Source organism: Bidens hawaiensis, unplaced genomic scaffold, assembly GCF_021521415.1.
Source record: "Bidens hawaiensis isolate Kalapana, Puna unplaced genomic scaffold, B.hawaiensis_p1.1 tig00003244_1, whole genome shotgun sequence".
NCBI lineage: Eukaryota > Viridiplantae > Streptophyta > Magnoliopsida > Asterales > Asteraceae > Bidens > Bidens hawaiensis.
In genome coordinates, this window is record NW_027491178.1 from 1,640,120 (window position 1) to 1,660,015 (window position 19,896).

General features: G+C 36.2%; 1 protein-coding gene across 4 annotated transcripts; it reads right to left on the reverse strand.

The window, feature by feature from the left end:
- Positions 1-263: 263 nt before the first annotated feature.
- On the reverse strand, positions 264-18,790 carry LOC143622821 (uncharacterized). 4 transcript variants are annotated; one of them, XM_077093862.1, is made up of 6 exons: positions 18,550-18,790; positions 16,946-17,027; positions 16,804-16,870; positions 16,524-16,706; positions 15,819-15,879; positions 264-482 (listed from the first exon to the last, which is right to left on the reverse strand). In XM_077093862.1, exons 3-6 carry the CDS (start codon positions 16,837-16,839, stop codon positions 295-297), a joined length of 468 nt encoding a protein of 155 aa, XP_076949977.1. In that variant the 5' UTR covers positions 16,840-16,870; positions 16,946-17,027; positions 18,550-18,790; the 3' UTR covers positions 264-294. The 4 variants fall into 4 exon arrangements, with proteins under 4 accessions (XP_076949977.1, XP_076949975.1, XP_076949978.1 ...); XM_077093860.1 differs by having other exon boundaries at positions 15,819-15,894; XM_077093863.1 differs by lacking the exon at positions 264-482 and adding an exon at positions 15,354-15,737.
- Positions 18,791-19,896: the final 1,106 nt, after the last annotated feature.

The following is a 19,896-nucleotide window of genomic DNA, read 5'->3' on the forward strand; positions in this document are numbered from 1 at the left end:
GCCCGGGCACAATTCGAGCTTTTAGCAAGTCTGATCATAAATAGCTAACAAGCACTTCTGCTCGTTTACACCTCTTTTAACATACATATATTTTGTTTTCTTAAAAACTACATCATCCAATATATTCACTTAAAATCTTCAGTTTTGTCATTAATGCCCTAGTTAGATTAGAAGCACAAGTTTCCGATACAGGCCCATATATCCAAATCACAAAACCAAAGTTCTGAGCCTAACCAAATTACCAAAAAGATAAAAAGAGACAACTAGTAAACAAATTCTCCTGGTCTGGATGAATCAGATTAGTTTAACGTGGTCACCATTTCTTTTCTTGTTAAAAGAACAAATAATCTTCCAATAATAGGCCCAATCCCGATGAGAAGGCGTAATCTCAGGATCCCCGATTGGGTGACTTTCCACATAACTTTGCACGTCTTCAGCTTCCGCAAGCCCATTCAAGAACACCCGTAGCTCACCTATCGGGCCTAATAAAAACATGTCACGTGTTTAGACCGATTAATATACAAAAACATATTGTACCATAAATAATAAATCTACACAATTTACTTAGAAGATCATCTCTCCTATTTTCAGGATCGTAACCCGGAAGAAATATTGCCGTGTTGGCTGCAAAAAAACATACAAAAACAAATTATTTAATTTTAATATTTGTTAATTCGGACTCATTTTCATTTCAAGCTTTTATAAACTCATACAGGATTTAAGAGAGCCTTCGCTGGATTTGTGATCAACAACGTGTTAGAAGCCGAGAATTCTCCATCAGACCACGGAAGATTCGGGTACTTTTTCTCCCATAAAAGACTAAGTTCTTTCAAGAACAATGGCTTATCTTGTTTTTCTAGACACGTGAAACCGGAATCTGTGCAGTGTTTTTGATCCTAACAACATTAAAAGACTCTTTAACACAAATAATATATGAATTATATTTTACACCTAATTTCTTTAAAGTTTAAACTCACCCAAGTGAATAATAACTTGTTTTTCAAATCCCCAATAACCTTGGACAGAATCCCTTGCAAATTTTGTCTAGATTCATGAAGTCCAGTAAATATATTTCAATCAAATTATATAAATACTGTATCAGATGATCAATTAATAATGATGATGATAATGATATATACTAACTCTCTAGCAGAAGACCACAATCCAACATGAAATCTTTTAAAGCAAAACCTCAAAAAGTCCACACAATAAGGCCTCGTGTAAACTGTATATACAAATAAAATGCTAATTAGTAACCAAAAACCTCGTGGCTCGGAGCTCGCTTGGAAAATGCTCGAAAAAAGCTTGCTCTCAAATTGGCTTGGTTTGTAAAAGAGCCGAGCCCGAGCCAAGATTTGACTCTAGTTATGTTACCTTCACATTATTTTATAATGTATATGCATGTGAGTTATAAATAAGCATTTTCTGATATTTTGTTCAACGAGTTTAAATATTGTGTTGATTCAAAAGTTAATGTTATTTTGTTGATTCAAAAACATTTATCTATTCTATAAACCGTATCGCAATTTGTAGTGTTACAAATCGCGAGTGTTATACTATTTATTTTCATTTCTTAATTTTAAAAAATATTTTTAATAATTATTTTTTAAACTGAGCTAATATCTATTCTATAAACCGTATCGCAATTTGTAGTGTTACAAATCGCGAGTGTTATACTATTTATTTTCATTTCTTAATTTTAAAAAATATTTTTAATAATTATTTTTTAAACTGAGCTAATTCGAGCCAAGCCCGTGCTCACGTTTACAGCTCAGTTTCAAAACCGAGCTGAACCATCTCGGTTTAAACAGAGCTGAACCCAAGCTTGCCTCGGCTCAGCTAGTCAACAACATTTAATGATCTTGAAAACTGACCGAGAAAGTTGCCGAAACGAAAGTCCGGACGGCGGTCTCTGGGAATGGTTTCAGGAAACCAACGATGCGCTCGGTAAACACAGATTCCTCGGAGAGGAATCACCAACAGTTTCTTTTTAGGACCTAGGTTACGATGATCTAACGATATACCTACACCAGTCTCCCCAGAAGCAGCAGCTACCGCGTAGTTCTTGAATCCAGCTTCTTTTTCATGTTTTTTGCGGCTTTCACGGTAACCGGAAGCAGCTACCGCGTTCTTGACCCCATCTTCTTTTTCATGTTTTTGTCGTTTGCTGCTTCCATGATATCCGGAAGCAGCTACCGCGTTCTTGACCCCAGCTTCTTTTTCATGTTTTTGTCTTTTGCTGCTTCCACGATACCCGGAAGCAGCTAATGCTTTCTTGATCCCAGCTTCTTTTTCATGTTTTTGTTTATTGCTGCTTCTATGGTACCCGGAAGCAGCTACCGCTTTCTTGATCCCAGCTTCTTTTTCATGTCTTTTGCTGCTTCCACGGTTGTTGAAAGCAGCTACCGCGTTCTTGAACCCAACTTCTTTTTCGTGTTTATGTTTTCTGCTGCTACCACGATCGTCGAAAGCAGCTGTCGTGTACTTGATTCTGGCTTGTTTTTGGTCGTGTTGTTGATCAGTGGTACGCCGGTGATTATCTCACAAAATGGTATCCATTGCCATCTTAACAAAAGTATCCACTCAATATTTATTTTTCAATTAACGGCAGGCGATTTGGCCAAATTGACCGACTAGGATGTTAAACGAGACGATATTTAAGGGCGGTTCGGTAAATCTCATGGGGTGGCTTGGAGGAGATTTAAATAATAATTTGTTTATTATTTATTAATAAGTTTGTCTTATTTTTATTAAGTTAGTCTTATCCTAAACCTATTTGAGTTAGATTCAAATTGTGTATTTGAATACGAGTAGGACTCGAATTAAGGGTGTTATATAAACCCTTGGTTCACATAGGTTTATTAAGTTTTTTCGTGTGTCATTTTCTTAATAATATTGAAGTTTATTTGTTCGTCAAAAAGAAAGAAGTCCACTGTGTTTGCAATTTGAAAAGTGTAGCCATCCTTAAACCTTTTGTTCGTACAGCAAAGGTTATTAATTGTGTGCACAAGAATTAATTTGTTTAGTGCAGAACCTTTTTTTTTTGTTTTCTATTTGCTACTGTACGTACAAAGCAATAAATCACAAAGGAAGTAATATTTGTTTTTTGTTCATCATATTCAAGATTAGTTCTTGAATACCATCGACTCACTTGTGTCACATTCAACAAGTGGTATCAGAGCCAGTCATCGAGTCACGTTCGTACATAATCGAGTTTAGTCGATTGAAGTCCAGCCAAGAGATTAGTCTCACGGACGGTTGCCTTTGGCGATTATCCGGGTCTTTAGATCGTAAACAAAATCGTGGTGAGAAAAGAAGCCGACGAAGAAGGAAACGATGGCCGATACGTCGTTTGTCACTGGAATCAAGCATTTGAACCAAACTAATTACTGGGTTTGGTCGACATGTGTTATGTCATACCTTCAAGGTCAGGACCTTTGGGAGGTAACAAACGGAACCGAAACGCAGGTGCCAAGAAACGACACTCGAGGTGCCATCGGAAAGTGGCGAGTAAAAGTCGGGAGAGCGTTGTTCGTGTTAAAAACAACAGTCGAAGAGTTGTTAGATCACTTTCAAGAATCCGAAACACCGAAGCATGCATGGGATATTCTTGAACGACTATTCACGAAGAAAAACGACACACGATTACAACTTCTTGAAAATGTAACGATTCCGGCAAATTCAGGTATACCCTAGCCGGTATATACTATTTACGTGTTATTTAATACTGAATATATGAATTATAATGTGTATATACGAGTATGTATGATTCACGGTACGAATTATGCTCGATTATACCGTTAATCGTATTGGAAGTACGATTAACCGATTAACGGTTATTGAAGCCCGAACGATCGGGGATTGCATTATAGACGAATTATATAATATTTAGTGATGTTTGCGAAGTATTAAAGCTTCGGGATAAGTGAATTAAAGCACAGAAAAAAGATTTCGATTTAATGATACGTCGGTACGTTAAACGAAACCTTTAATACCAAACCAAGCAAGAGACGATCGATCAAGCCGAAAAAGATGCACAATTATTAATACTATGATGTTTTAAGTTAATAAATGTCATGGTTTAAATTTTTAAATCGGTTTTATATAAATTTCATTTTTAAGCCGAAAAACGACCGTTTTAGCCTTGTTTTAAGCCGAATTAAACGTTTAACCGAAAAACGAACTGAACCAGATTATCCAAAACATTATCCAGATTACGAGAATCTGAATATGTGGCTTAAAATGAAGATGTGGGTCCCACCCCACCCTCCAATATGGTCCGATCGGACCACCTTGATTCATTTCATTTCATTTTTCTTTTTTTCACAACACCCTCCAACAATCCCTTTACTCTCTCAAGATCTAGAACCAAAAACCGAGCTTTCCAACAAGAGAAACTGAGGTAAAGATCGTATTATAGTCGTGTTCATCTTCTTTTCTCGAGTCATTTACAAGAAAATGAGGTTTCAAATGAAAAATGGGTGAGAACCCGAGATGAAACCGATTCTTGCATGATCAAGTGATGTATACAAGTTATACAAGGGATCTTGGTCCAAGAAAGGAGTTAAAAGAGTCAAAAACGAATTTTTACGGTTAAAATCTTTGTTTTGATGTCTTAACCGAAACCATGAAAGAAATGGCTTGATTGTGGATGTAACTTGCTTGGTGTGGTGTTGTTGTGCTTGTAGGTGTTATATTTAGTTGCTAGCAAAGGCTAGAAAGCAAGATCTTTGCGATCTAAAGCTAGAAACACAAAGTAGTTCGGTTTTTCGTATGATTTGGACAGATTGTGATAGACTTAGAGTTGGGTCATGAAATTTCACAGAGATGATCTACACATGAAAATAAGAGATCTGTGAAAATTTGGTAATTTTTGGACAAAGGATGAATATTTGGTGAATTTAATGCTCGGTTTTGGCTAAAAATGATGAAAAATAGTTAAACATCAGGAAAAATTCTGGAAAATTCCAGATAAGCTTTTTATAACATATAAAAGTCACACACAAAATTTCAGATCCGTTGGAGAAGTCTAAGTAGGCTTTTCGGTAAAACGAGTTCTAGGGTTTTCTAGCTCGGTTTTGTGAAAATGGCATGAAAAATGAGATTTTGGTTCTGGATAAATTACAGGGAACTATGTGGATAGCAGGGGTCATCCCAGAAAAATTTGGGATTTTCTAAGGTCGTTTGGTATTTTCGACATATTTGGTGTTTAAATGACGTTTAAAAATAGATAAATAAATGTTAAATATAAAAATTAATTATGGAAATAATTTTATAAAATTCCCCACTGTCAAAAAGTGATTTGTTCAAAATTTCAAGATCCGAGACTAAACGGATAATTATTTGTGCTAAATAGAAAATAAAAACAAACTTTTAAAGCTTAAAACGCGTAAACCGGCAAAGTTCGCCTAAGCGAGCTGACTGGTGTATAAAAACCCTAAAAATGGACTATTTTCATGAAACTAAGTTAATCAAGTAAAAATAAATCATCCGAAAATAATTCGGATGATTTGGGTAATTTTACCCGATTTAGCAGTTTCCGGTGTATTAAAGACGGAAACGGGCCCCGCGGCCAAACAGAGTGTCTAAACCGAGCTCTAATTTCACCACTTTAATTAAAATATCAGTAACAACTATTTTCGGGTCGTGTGTGACCAAACTCACTTTTTTTTTTGAAAACATAAAAACGGATAACCGTGCTAGGCACGCAAAACGGGAAAAGAAACTAAAGGTAGTTTTGACTAAAGAACTCTAAGTGATATCACAATCTAAGTCCTGAGAAGTGTTTCGAGGTTAACATTGTCCCCGGATCATGTACGGTACTGGGTTAACAGTGTCCCCAGACGTACCGGTTAACACGAATTTAAGTTATATTAATAGAAATTGTATCGTAACGACTTAGGGATCGTATTACAGATCCGGACCGGTAGCCGTGCACAGTGTTACCTATTTGCTCACGAAAAGGTGAGTTTCACGAGCCCCTTTTTACTGAACTGTTTTAAATATTTTCCCGGGGCGGAAAGCATGTTTCTATCAAAATGTTTAAGTACATGCTGATCGCATGGAAATAAATGTATTTATATAATGTTTATTGTACGGGAATCGTACGGTAATGTATTAAGATGGTAATTGTCTGAGTTGGTAACATTGTAAGGCCCGAAACAGTGTTCTGGGTTAACAGTGTCCCCAGAGGTTATTAAATGGGTTTCTGGGTTAACAGTGTCCCCAGAGGGTATTAAATGTGTTTCTGGGTTAACAGTGTCCCCAGGGGTTATTAAATGTGTTTCTGGGTTAACAGTGTCCCCAGAGGTTATTGGATGTGTCTCTGGGTTAACAGAGGTTTCACTTGTGGGCTCAGCATAATTTCATCGCTAATATATGATTACTATAATGATTTGTCATGGTTTATTTAAATTAGTGAAACTCACCAACTATTCGTAGTTGACCCGTTTTCTTTACATGCTTTCTAGGTACACCCAAATTGGAATGAGTGATACGTGTTTGATGATGTGTGATATTTTGTGGAAGCTTAAGGATCTTTATTTCGTATTAAATATATTAACGTACTATCGGTAAAACTTATGTGTTAACGCCTAGACGGTAACGAAACTCGGAACAATGTAATACGTTATAAGTTAATGTAGTGGTGTTTTCTTTATAAGCAATGCTGTTGATATCAGATGCGTCTGTTGCATCCCGTTTACGTTTCCGCTGCGGTTACGGGGTGTTACAGAACTTGGTATCAGAGCCATTGTTTATAAAGAATTAGGATGTCTTTAAAAAGATACCTAAAATATAACCAGTAGCTCAAGTATTATAGGATCTGAATATCAAATATAACCAGTAGCTCAAGCTGCTGATATGTTCACAAAGAGTTTGCCAAAAGAGAAGCTTGTGAAGTTTTGTACTCGTTTGGGAATGAAAGAAGCAAAATCGAGAGGGAGTGTTAAACAAGACGATATTTAAGGGCGGTTCGGTAAATCTCATGGGGTGGCTTGGAGGAGATTTAAATAATAATTCGTTTATTATTAATTAATAAGTTTGTCTTATTTTTATTAAGTTAGTCTTATCCTAAACCTATTTGAGTTAGATTCAAATTGTGTATTTGAATACGAGTAGGACTCGAATTAAGGGTGTTACATAAACCCTTGGTTCACATAGGTTTATTAAGTTTTGTCGTGTGTCGTTTTCTTAATAATATTGAAGTTTATTTGTTCGTCAAAAAGAAAGAAGTCCACTGTGTTTGCAATTTGAAAAGTGCAGCCATCCTTAAACCTTCTATTCGTACAGCAAAGGTTATTAATTGTGTGCACAAGAATTAATTTGTTTGAGTGCAGAACCTTCTTTTTTTTTGTTTTCTATTTGCTACTGTACGTACAAAGCAGTAAATCACAAAGGAAGTAATAGATTTAAGTGTCATTTTCGTACCTGTGGTTTGTTCAATTACACAACTTTAGTGCCATTTTTGAATTTATTGCAACTGGCTACTTCAGGTCTCAAAAACATGTCATTTTAATACTTTGTTCTAACTCCGTCTATTTTGACAGTTAAGTCAGGGGTAAACTGGTAATTTCCCTTTATTTTTTAATATTTTCTTTTATTTTAATTTAATTGCCCCATTTGTTTATCTTCATAACCCTAAATCAAAACATCACCCCTGCTCATCAATGTTGTCTAACTCCGACGGGCTCCGCCAGAAGTCGTCCTCTTCGCCGGCTGTATCCATCACTTCATCTATTTCATATTCGTTTATTTAATCTCTTATTTTCAGTATCATGTAAACTAATTCGGACACATAATCGAATCGATCTGTATAAATGGAGTTCGAAGAGACCTATTTGGTTGAAGATGATCTGAACTCGAGGTGTGGCTTTGATTTCAAAAGGTTCAAGCATGAACTGAAAGTTTGCGGGCACCGTAGACATAACGGCGCTTAGATCTATTCTCATAGCGTTGTGAATTTAGAGGAAGATCACAATCAAATCATTCCTAATCAACACTGTAATCGTAAGATTTATGTTAATTTTAGTCTTGTTGCAGAGTTGTTAAACCTACAGTTATTGAAACCCCCTAAGCCCCAAATTGATTTCCCCCAATATGTAAACAATTGACTTGTAATACTAGAACTATTGGTTTAGGATGTGACTATATGTTCTCCTGAGTTAACATTGGCAACTTCAAAAATGGCGGATTATATCAGTTTGCAACTTGTTCATCTTCACTTCACTTCGAGCTGCCAAGATTCTTACCATGTCTATTACTATAATAGTGTTTAGGAACAACTCATGAACAAAGGACTTATGCGAATCCAGTGGTAATTTAGGCTTTGAAGGATTGATTATTTGACGATCTGGGTGATGTTAAGGTTATGAAGGTAAAAAAAAATGGGGGAATTAGATTAAAAGAAAAGAAAGTATTAAAAAATAAAGGAAAATTACCGGTTTACCCCTGACTTAACGGTCAAAATAGACGGAGTTAGAAAAAAGTATTAAAATGACATGTTTTTGAAACCTGAAGTAGCCAGTTGCAATAAATTCAAAAACGGTACTAAAGTTGCGTAATTGAACAACCCACGGGTACGAAAATGGCACTTAACTCGAAGTAATATTTGTTTTGTGTTCATCATAGTCAAGATTAGTTCTTGAATACCATCGACTCACTTGTGTCACATTCAACATAGGATTGATTTTGACTAACTAGCGCCTAGAGATCGACTCCGATTAGCCAAAATCGAAGCGGTTGGGTACAATTAGCGCATAGGCCGATTTTTGCAACATTGTTCTCACCTTACGAGTTGTCTAAATTGTTATTGAATCACTAGTTTTTCCCACAAATGATTAAGTTCTTTGAAGAGCAATGGCTTATCTTGTTTTTCCGGACACATGAAACCTGAATCCGTGCAGTGTTCTTGATCCTAGCAACATTAAAAGACTCTTAATTAATTTAATACAAATAATACATGACCTATGATATACAACTAATTTCTATAAAGCTTACACTTACCCAAGTAAATGATAACTTGTTTCTCAAATCCCCCAAAACCATGGTCAGAATCCCTTGCAAATTTTGTCTAGATACATAAAATCCAGTAAATATATTAAAATAAAATTAAAAAAAATGATGATCACTCAATAATGATACCAACTCTTTAGCAGAAGACCACAATCCAACATGAAATCTTTCAAAGCAAAACTTCAAAAAATCCAAACAATAAGGCCTTGTGTAAACTGTACATATATACAACCAAAATGCTAATTATTAGTAACTGCTGACAGGAATTAGGATATTCGTATTAGGGCTTTCCAAAATGCTAGTGGCTTGGAGATCGCTCGAATTGGCTCGGTTTGAAACTGAGTCAAGCTGCTGGATCGGTTTGCAAATGAGCCGAACCCACCAGAGTGGCTCGCACGTTAGCTCGGCTCATTTTAACTTGATTTACTTTAGCTTCACTTTATTTTACTACATATATGGCTTTTGTATAAATAAGCAGTTTATGATATTTTGTTCATGACAGTGAGTTTAAATATTCCGTGGATTCGAATGGGTTGATGTTATTTTGTTGATTCAAGTAGATTTAAAAGATCTTTTTCTTTGTTGATTCCGGCCATATAAATATTTTGTAGTAAATATTTTGTTTAAATACTTCTAATATATTTTTGAAAACACCAGCTCGGTTTAAAACCATACAACATCTGTAATATTATTAATAAGATTTAGACTCACTGAGAAGGTTGCCGTAGTAGAAGTCAGGACGGCGGTTTCTGGGAATGTTTTCCGGAAAGCAACAATGAGCTCGGTGAACAAAGATTCCTCGTAGAGGAATCACCAGCAGTTTCTTTTTGGGTCCTAGGTTAAGTCGATCTAAAGAAATGACTGTTTCTGTTTCTGCTTCGTGTTGTTGTTGTTGGCTGCTACCAGTAGCAGTTGTTGTCACGTTCTTGATTATTCTACTGGCTTGTTTTTGATCGTCTTGTTCAATGGTTGCCATTGTTAGTGATTGATGTTTATGCAACAACTGATGTATATATATAATGCCGGTGATCAGTGGTGGTAACGTACATTAGTGCTCTTTTAAAGGAAAGCAATATGTAGGGTACGCTAGTGCTCTCGATAACAGAGTGACTGACTCACTGACTGACAGGTAAAGATTACTACTCATAAATGCGGCCGTTCATTTCCTGTATATTTTAAATTACAGTAACAAAAGATATTTGGACAATTCTAAAAACAAGGGAATAACCCTTAAATCTTCAAGTTTTTTTTAAAATGTCCCGAAAACTATGAACTGATGCGAAGCTATTTGCTCCGATGAAATCTCTTGAGCAATTAAAGGCGGACACGTGGATGGAAACTGACATGGCCGACAAAATTTTAAAAATCTTGTGGGTTCCGTGCAAATTATTTCATTAAATTTTTTGCCAAAAAACAGTCTTCTCATACGATTTTTTTTATATTTCCTCCCTGGTCAGTACAATTTTTTTTTGAAATAAATGCTTTTTAAATTACGTCTATTAAGATGCATTTCAGAAGAATTTGCTAATAAAAAGGTGAAAGTTGAGTTTTAGTTAAGGTGACGAGATTGTTTACCTAACTATCCAATTTAAAGGGGTGTTTTTGAAGAAATTTGCAAATTATATGATGAGTTTTGAGTGGTTGTAAGTGTAAATTATATGGTGATGAGAGAAAAAATGCAGTACTCCCTCCGTCCCATTTTAAATGTTCATCTTTCTATTTTTTGTTGTCCCAATTTAAATGTCAATTTCCAAAAATAGAAATGCAATTTTCAATTTTGCCCTTAATATTACATACAAATATTTAATCTAAGTGGTATATAAAAGTCAAAGACAATTTAATTAACAGAGCCTTCATTTTACTACTTTCCAAAACTCGAGCATATTACGTACACATTTTTACATCTATACAAGAGTAGTACGAGCACAAAACTAAGAAAAGACAAAAACTTCTTTTCTTTCTTTTTCCTTAAGAACATGAAGCTGGAGTAAATGTGAAGCTCTGTTTTTCTTCATTGCCACCAACAAACAAAAAAGACATGAAGCTCTAAATAGGATTCCTTTACTGACCCAAATACGAAAGGACTTCATATATCAAGTGTTCGTCACACTCGATTTGTAGTGGTAAATTCCCTTGTTGTTCTAACTTACCTTTGCCGATATGCGGTGTTTTATAATTATTGCCACCTCGAACTTTCATGATCTCTTTCATGCATGTTTGTAATGTTAAAAACACTTTGTTAAGCTCATGTGATGGCATTCTTTCAAAAGACGTTTTAACAACACTAACCAATTCATCGATTGATCATAAAACCTCTTGTTCATGAAGAGATTGAATCGCCCGAAAAAAGCCCAGGCCTAACACATTTAAATCTGGACTGTTTGGAGGTTGAAAATATAGTCGGATATCAAACCCATCTTTAGATGCCTCGTGCATGAACTCCTTATCATTGACATCAATATGGGGCTTTGCATTGTCTTGTTGAATGAAAATTGGACCCGTGTGATCTCTTGGCCATGTAGATCTAATAGCCGGTAGTACTTTCTCGATTAACCAAGACCTTGTTACTTCTTTAGTCATCGATAAGATAGGTTTTGTTACTAACGTTCCCGCAACACGATTCTTACTCGACCGTTTTGCAGGTTCCAAAGTTGTGAATGGGAATATATCGATCTTTCCCGAAAACACTTCATTACCCGATGCATCGTATCTTGGCCGTGCAACTGCGGCTAGAAACATTACTTTTGTGATAAAAATTTTTGATTTACATGTTCTTAACGGCTCATCCTCGTTGGGAACAAGGTAGTAACGTTTGGATGGTTTTGACATATAAAACCATTTTTCATCTATGTGAATCACATTAAACATATCATAAAATGTCGGACTAGCACTTGACAAAGATCGAGTAACCATTGATAAACAAAACTCTAACCTTTCTTTCTTATTCTGATCGGTTAAATCTGGCTTGATCGCATTTGTGTGTGGTCTTAAAGCTCATTCTTTAATTCTTCTATGCATTGTTGATTTTGAAACATTTATTGCTTTTTCTAGAGACCGAATATTTGTTCGACGGCATAGTGGGATTTGTGAGACATGAGTAAAATTGATTTGTATCCCTTTTCGTCTAATTACATTAGCCATTTTCGAAGATACATCAACAACTGATCCATGTTGAAGTTGAAGTTTAGCGTCATGCCAAATGCGACTTATAGTCCGGGTAGATACAGAGAAGAGTGTCGCCACATCCCTTATGAATTCACTTTTCAATCCTCCATTGACACTTTGTTGTAATAACATTTGGTAAATGGATTATCGTTGCTCATTGGTCAAGTTTGTTTTTTTACGTGGGTTTATTGAGTGTTCCATAGTTTAATGGAATAAAGAAAATTAGTGAAAATGAAAGGATTCAAACACTTTATTGTGGGTGTTTCAAACAGAAGGCAAAAAGTAGACGCCAATTTAAATTTAGTGAAAATGTAAAGGATTCAAACATTTTGGACAATACAAGTAAAAGTATAATTGTTGGTTCCATGAAAATGTGGCGGCAAAAAGTAGGCAGCACATGGTTTGTGTCATGTAAGACAAAATAGATTTTAGCCAAATAAGTTGAGGAGATTATTGTCATTTTACACCTTAGAAAATAAAAAACTCAAATATTTCTTAAATTGTGTGATGTGGGTCCCATGACATCTAAAATGGGACGGAGGGAGTAATTTTTTTTATAAATTTAAGGAAACAAAGTTTGCCCCTATTTATTTTTGGCAAATTGGAATCTAATTATCATAACTTATTGCAGGTGGCAGATAATAATCTCAAATTAAAAAATAGTTGTCTCCGATCCCAACATTCACACAATTTGTTTTTATTGGAACTCTGTTAAAAAAAAAACTTAACGACGTTAAGTTTTTTTTTTCAAATTTTAAATTGATGTTTTAGGACTTTCGATTGAAATGATGATACGAATCGATTGATCTAAAACTTAACTCGAAACGATACTCCAAACAACTTGATTTTTGTTAATTTAAAGTTTACTCATCGGAATTGAAGCATTCTTTAGTCGTTTGAACCACTGTTTTGAGGTAAGTTTTAAATCAATCGACTTGTATCCCCATTCCTAACGAAAGCCCTAAAACATCAATTTGAAATTTGGAAAAACTTAACGCCGTTAAGTTTTTTTAAACAAGGACCAATAAAAATAAATTATGTGAAAATTGGGACCGGTGACAGCTATTTTTTAAATTTGGATTATTATCGGCCAACTACATTAAGTTAGGATTATTAAAATTTAATTTGCATTTTAATTTTTAATATTTATTGAATTGATTGTGACTAGATGATAGACAACTGTAATAATAAACGTATAAAAAAATATTATTTAATTGAACGATAGAGAAATGTAGTGTTTTTTAATATAATTGTAGACATGAAGATAGAGGATAAGTGGATTTTGCATCCATGCGATCAATAACAAAACTTCATCCCGTGGTGGATTGTTTGCATTATGGCTTTCCAATATATGTAAACCCGCGTAATTTTAACTCAGTTGATTACAAACGGTTAATCATTATGTGAAAAGATCATTATATCCCTGTATTTTGCGTTCATGTGCTTGTGTTATATATAAACTTTAATGTGAACCCATTACTTTATACTTTTTCCACCACCACGGGACACGACCACCACATCATCATACCCCAATCCAACCTTCGGCAATCACGACCAAAACGGAAAACGCATCGAAGTATACTTCATTTTCACACGCTCCATCGAGATGTAAATCGCTAATATTGTTTGTTAATCTTTCAAATCTTTATTCAATGGATTAGTATCTTTATTTGACAACACAATCCTTATATATAATCAGATTGAATCGAACCGAACGAGACCTAGCTTGTCCGTGTTCGCCCGTTAAACTTTTGTCAAACAAATTGACGGTACACGAATACTCTACCGAACAAAAATTTGTGTATGTTCGTTAGTATTGAATGCATATGATAACGGACATTGACGAACAATAACATACACTAATGGACAAACAAATATAAAAGAATCTAAAGAACAAACATAAACGATTGCATATTAGTTGAAAAAGATTAATCATAAATCCATGCAAGTTCACCAACAAATTCAGGATTATACCAAATGATATCCAAAAATACCTAACACTTAACATAGTAACCAAAACATGCCCGGTTTGTTTATTAAACGGACGGATGTTACCGAATGTTCATAAACATGGGGGACCTATTGTGTCTCTTGGGGGAGGGGTCGCCCACCTTAATCATTTTAAAATGTTATATATATGAAATCCTAAATGTAATCCTGAGTGCCCCATAAAAATTTAAAATCCTTTCCTTGCTTTTTAAGCCAATGCTGACAGTTAGGAAATTTAGAAACTAATCCCTAAAAACCAAATATAATTTTATAAAATTTAAATTTAATATAATTATTTATATAATTAGATTGCAGCCTCTCTATCCTTATAGGGTAGAGGTAAGGTTGTCTACATCTTACCCTCCTCAGACCCTACCATAGCTTTGCTATTGGTGAGATATACTGAGTACGATGATGATGATGATATAATTAGATTAAATTTAATATAATTATTTATACAATTTTATAAATTTTAATATAATTATTTATATCATAACTCATTAGATTATGTTCAAGTGCCAAAGTCATTAGTCCATTACCCATGAGTCTATGCTTAAACAAGCCCAAGTACCCAACTCATCTAGATAATTTTAATTAAACCTAATTAAAAAAATAAAAAACAAAAGGAGCGGCAATCATCCCCAATGAGTGAGACCAGGCAACCAGCGATGCGAAGAGAACAATTTTTGTTGGATTATATTTTGGATTGATATTGAATACTTTTTTTTACTACCTTTTGTAATGATATTTTGAACTACGGTTGCTAATTATCGCTAGATTTATTATCTTTTTTATACGTGCCGACCCAAAGCGGACCGAAATATATTTATAAGGCTATAAACCCTACAAATACCCCCCCCCACCCACCCCAAATGAAAACTTTTGGGTCCATCACTGTTAAACAAACACGACATTTGTCCGTGTTCGTTTACTAAGCTTACCAAACGAAACTTTTTTGTTCAAGACCGGTTCGTTTATTAAATGGACGAACATAATGTCTGGTTCGCTTACAGCGCTGCATATGACGACCCAATCCTAAATGTGAATAATTTTCATGGCAATAAGCAGAAAAACATAATATTCACCTCAATTTTATCATCAATTCTCTCAATTTTGAACTTGTTAACTCTCAGAAAAGTTGTTGGGTGAGCCAGAAAGACTGACTGACCCCTGATTTGATCATATGCATATATTATTTTCTAAAAGTGAACTCGAGTATACTCTCTTAACATCTTCATTTTTGTCATTGATGCAAGTCATGCAATCATAGTTAGATTAGAAGTACAACCTTCCTATACAGGCCCATATCCAAATCACAACACCAACATTCTGAGCCAAACTAAAAAAGACAATTAACCAAACAAATCCTCCTGGTCAGAATGAATCAGATTAGCTTAACGTCGTCGCCGTTTCTTTTCTTGTTAAAAGAACAAATGATCTTGCAATATAGTCCCACTCCGGATGAGAAGGCGTAATCTCAGGATCCCCGATCGGGTGACTTTCCACATAGCTTTGCACGTCTTCAGCTTCTACAAGCCCGTCCAAAAACACCCGTAATTCACCTTTCGGGCCTAATACAAACATTACACGTCTTTAGCCCGATTAATATTCAAAAACATGTTGTACCAAAATAATAATTCTATACAATTTACCTAGAAGATCATCATTCTTATTTTCAGGATCATAACTCGGAGGAAAGATTGCTGTGTTTGGCTGCAACAAAACACGCTCAAACATATGATTTAGATCAAATATTTGTTGGTCAAGAAGTGTAACACCGAACCCTCATACCAACCAATATTATCCACCAGGTTCTCATAAAACCAAGGCCCACCCCATATATTTATCAAAACCTATTTAAAATTAGAGACGGTTCTACCAATCATAAAAGATACTCATAACTAGGTGTAAACGAGCCGACCCAACCCAACTGGACTCGAGCTCGGCTTGTTTAACTTACGAGAGCTTGAACTCTACTCGTTTCAATATCTATTTCAAAAGCTCAATCTCAGCTCGTAAGTAATTTATCAAGCTCGAACTCGGAGTCACTCGTTTATTATTTACTAACTAAATTATATACATTTATAATTAGGTTTCATATTTATTTTTACTTTTATATATAAAATAATATATATCTTTTAGCTATTTCTATCGTAAAATTATATAAAATAGCCTCATTTAGGCTTGTGAGCCAACTCGAGCTCGATAAATGAAGCTCGGGCTCATTTTAGGCCCTGCTCGATTCAAGCTTTTAGTGTGTCGATCTCAAGTAGCTCATGAGCGGCTTGGTTCATTTACACCCCTACTCATAACTAACTACTTTTATATGCAAAAGAAAGAGCGGTATAAAATCATACAGGATTCAGGAGGGCCTTCTCAGGATATGTGAACAACAGCGTGTTAGAAGCCGAGTATTCTCCATCAGACCACGGAAGATTCGGGTACTTTTTGTCCCATAGAAGATTAAGTTCTTTGAATAACAATGGCTTATCTTGATTTTCCAGACACATGAAACCGGAATCTGTGCAGTGTTCTTGATCCTAACAACAATAAAATATTCTTAACACAGATAATATATGAAGTTAAGAACTATAATATTTTATTCTATTTATTATAAAGATTAAGTTTTAAACTCACCCAAGTGAACAATAACTTGTTTTTCAGATCTCCCATAACATTGGCCAGAATCCCTTGTAAGTTTTGTCTAGTAAATATATTTCAATTAAATTAAATAAATATTGTATCAGATGATCAATTAATAATGATGATATATACTAACTCTCTAGCAGAAGACCACAATCCAACATGAAATCGTTTAAAGCAAAACCTCAAAAAATCCACACAGTAAGGCCTCACGTAAACTGTATATACAACCAAATGCTAATTAGTAACGAATGACCACGACTGAGATATTCGTATTAGGGCTTTCCAAAATGCTCGTTGCTCACTCACTCGTTAGCTCGACTCATTTTGAACCGAATTACTTTACCTTAATTTTTTTTATTATATATATATGTATATGCATATGTGCATATAAATAAGCAGTTTATGATATTGTATTCCATATACATATTGCAATTTGTAGTTACATATTAAGGGGGTGTTTGTTTTTTCTTCAAACATCTTCAAGGGAGCTAATGTCTGCACGCGCGCAGACATTACCCTTGAAGACTGTTTTTTTTCTTAAAACAGATCTTAAGTTATCTTCTTTCATCTTAAAAGAAAAGCAAAGAAATCTTGCTTAAAACATCTTCGCAAAAAAATCATACTCTTATCCCTTTGAAGCCACCCTCTCATCCACTCCTCCCACCACCGTCCGCCACCACCACCCACCGTACGCCACCACCACCATCCCCCACTGCAACCGTCCACCACCATCCATCGCCACTACCCACCGTCCGCCGCCACTACCAGCATCCACCACCACTACCCATCGTCCGCCACCACCACCACCACCACCATCCATCACAGCCACCACCAATCACCACCGTCCACCACCCACCACAACCGTTCATCACCACCACCACCCACTGTCGGACGCCATCACCGTCAACTACCACCGTCCACCACCCACCAAAACCGTCCATTACCACCACCCACTGTCCACCACCACCATCCATCGCCACTACCCACCGTCCGCCGCCACAATTTTATTATTATATTTTCTATGTAACTTGAATAAATGACTTCTATCTTGTGAGATAAGTTTGACAGTTATGCAGACAGTATCAGCTTATAAAAACAAACAGTCTTATATTTTCAGCTTGCAGATCTTCAGACCACATCTTCAGTTGCAGACATGAAAACAGATGAAATCAGCTTGCAGACAGTTTATGTCTGCAAAAACAAACAGCACCTAAGTGCTATAATACTATATTTTCAGTTCTATTTTGTTTAAATATTTTCTTAATTTTTTTTAAACCGAGCCGAATCAAGCCCGAGCTCGGAATTACAGCCCGGTTTCAAAACCAAACTGAGCCAGCTCGTTTTAAAACCGAGCCAAGCTTGATTTACTGCTCGGTTTCAAAACCAAGCCGAGCCAGCTTCTTTTAAAACCAAGCTGTGCCTGCTCCTTTTAAACCAAGCCGAGCCAGCTACTTTCAAAACCAAGCCGAGCTAGCTGGTTTTAAAACCGATCCAAGCCTAATTTACAGATAGGTTTTAAAACCAAGCCGAGCCGGCTTCTTTTAAAACCGAGCAGAGCCAGCTCCTTTTAAAACCAAGCCGAGCCAGCTGGTTTTAAAACCGAGCCAAACCCGAGTTCGAATTTCCAGCTCGGTTTCAAAACCGAGCCGAGCCAGCTCCTTTTAAAACCGAACCGAGCCAAACCCGAGCTTTCCCTAATTCGTAAGTAATAATAATAATAATATTAACTTAACTAACCGAGAAAGTTGCCGTAGCAGAAGTCAGGGCGACGGTTTCTGGGAATAGTTGCCGGAAAGGAACGATGAGCTCAGTGAACAAAGATTCCTCTGAGAGGAATCACAAGTAGTTTCTTTTTGGGTTCCAGGTTTAACCGATCTAACGAAATGACTGTTGTTGCTTTTTTGTCTTTTTGTTCAGTCTCGCCGGAAGAAGCTGCCGTGTTTCTTATTCCGACGGGTTTCTTGACCCTTCAAACTTTACTCGCCATTAATATTATTATTGTTACTGATTTTTATTTTATGCCTAAGCTTTATATTAACTATTATTATTATTATTATTATATCAACGGTGACACTAGGCCGGCCTCTACTATACTACGTCTGTACAGTGTACGGTAACCCTCCATATTTCATATTCATACACCATCTTTTCTTCTTCAATATCATAACTTCAGTGAAGATTTGGTTGATGCGTAATTCCTTGAGCCAGCTGGATATCTTCCTGTCGGTGAATTGTTTGCCATTGTCGCTCACAATTTCCATGGGCAGGCCAAAACGGCATATGATGTGGCTCCAAATAAATTGCTTCATCGCCTCGGCTGTGATTTTTGCTAGTGGCTTGGCTTCAACCCATTTTGTGAAATAGTCTACTGCCACTACCAAAAATTTTACTCGCCCTTGCGATTGCGGTAGGGGACCCACAATATCGATTGCCCATTTGTGGAAAGGCCATGCGGAGGTCACCGGAATCAAGTTGTTCTTTGGCCGCATGGTGTTTGGCGCATAGCTCTGACACGCTTTGCATTTTTGGATCTCTTTTAACGCGTCCAAGTACATGCCTGGCCAATAGTAACCTGCGCTCATTGCCTTGGCAACCACCATGCGCGGGCCAGCATGTATTCCACAGATTCCTTCGTGTATCTCTCTGATCACATAGTTTGCTTCTTCAGCATCTAGGCATTTCATGAGCAGTCCAAGATAAGAGCGTCGATATAATGTACCATCAAGCAGTTCATAGTTCTGCGACTTGTGTCTTATCTTCCTCGCCTGTGCGCGATCGTCCGGTACCTTTCCCTCATTCAAGAATTCCATTATTGGAGTTATCCATGATGAAGGGGTTGTATGAATTACAAGGACAGACTTCGCTCCCACCGACGGGTTGCTCATTACTTCTACCCTGACATCTTTGCCAAAGTGATCGAAGCTGGTTGATGCCATCTTACTCAGCGCGTCAGCAGACTTGTTTTCACTGCGCGGAATATGTATGATTCTGAAGAAGTCAAATTGCTCGATGAGCTTTTTCGCCTGCTCTAGATACAGAGGCATGGTGTTCTCCTTGGCATCATAAATGCCATTGACCTGTGCT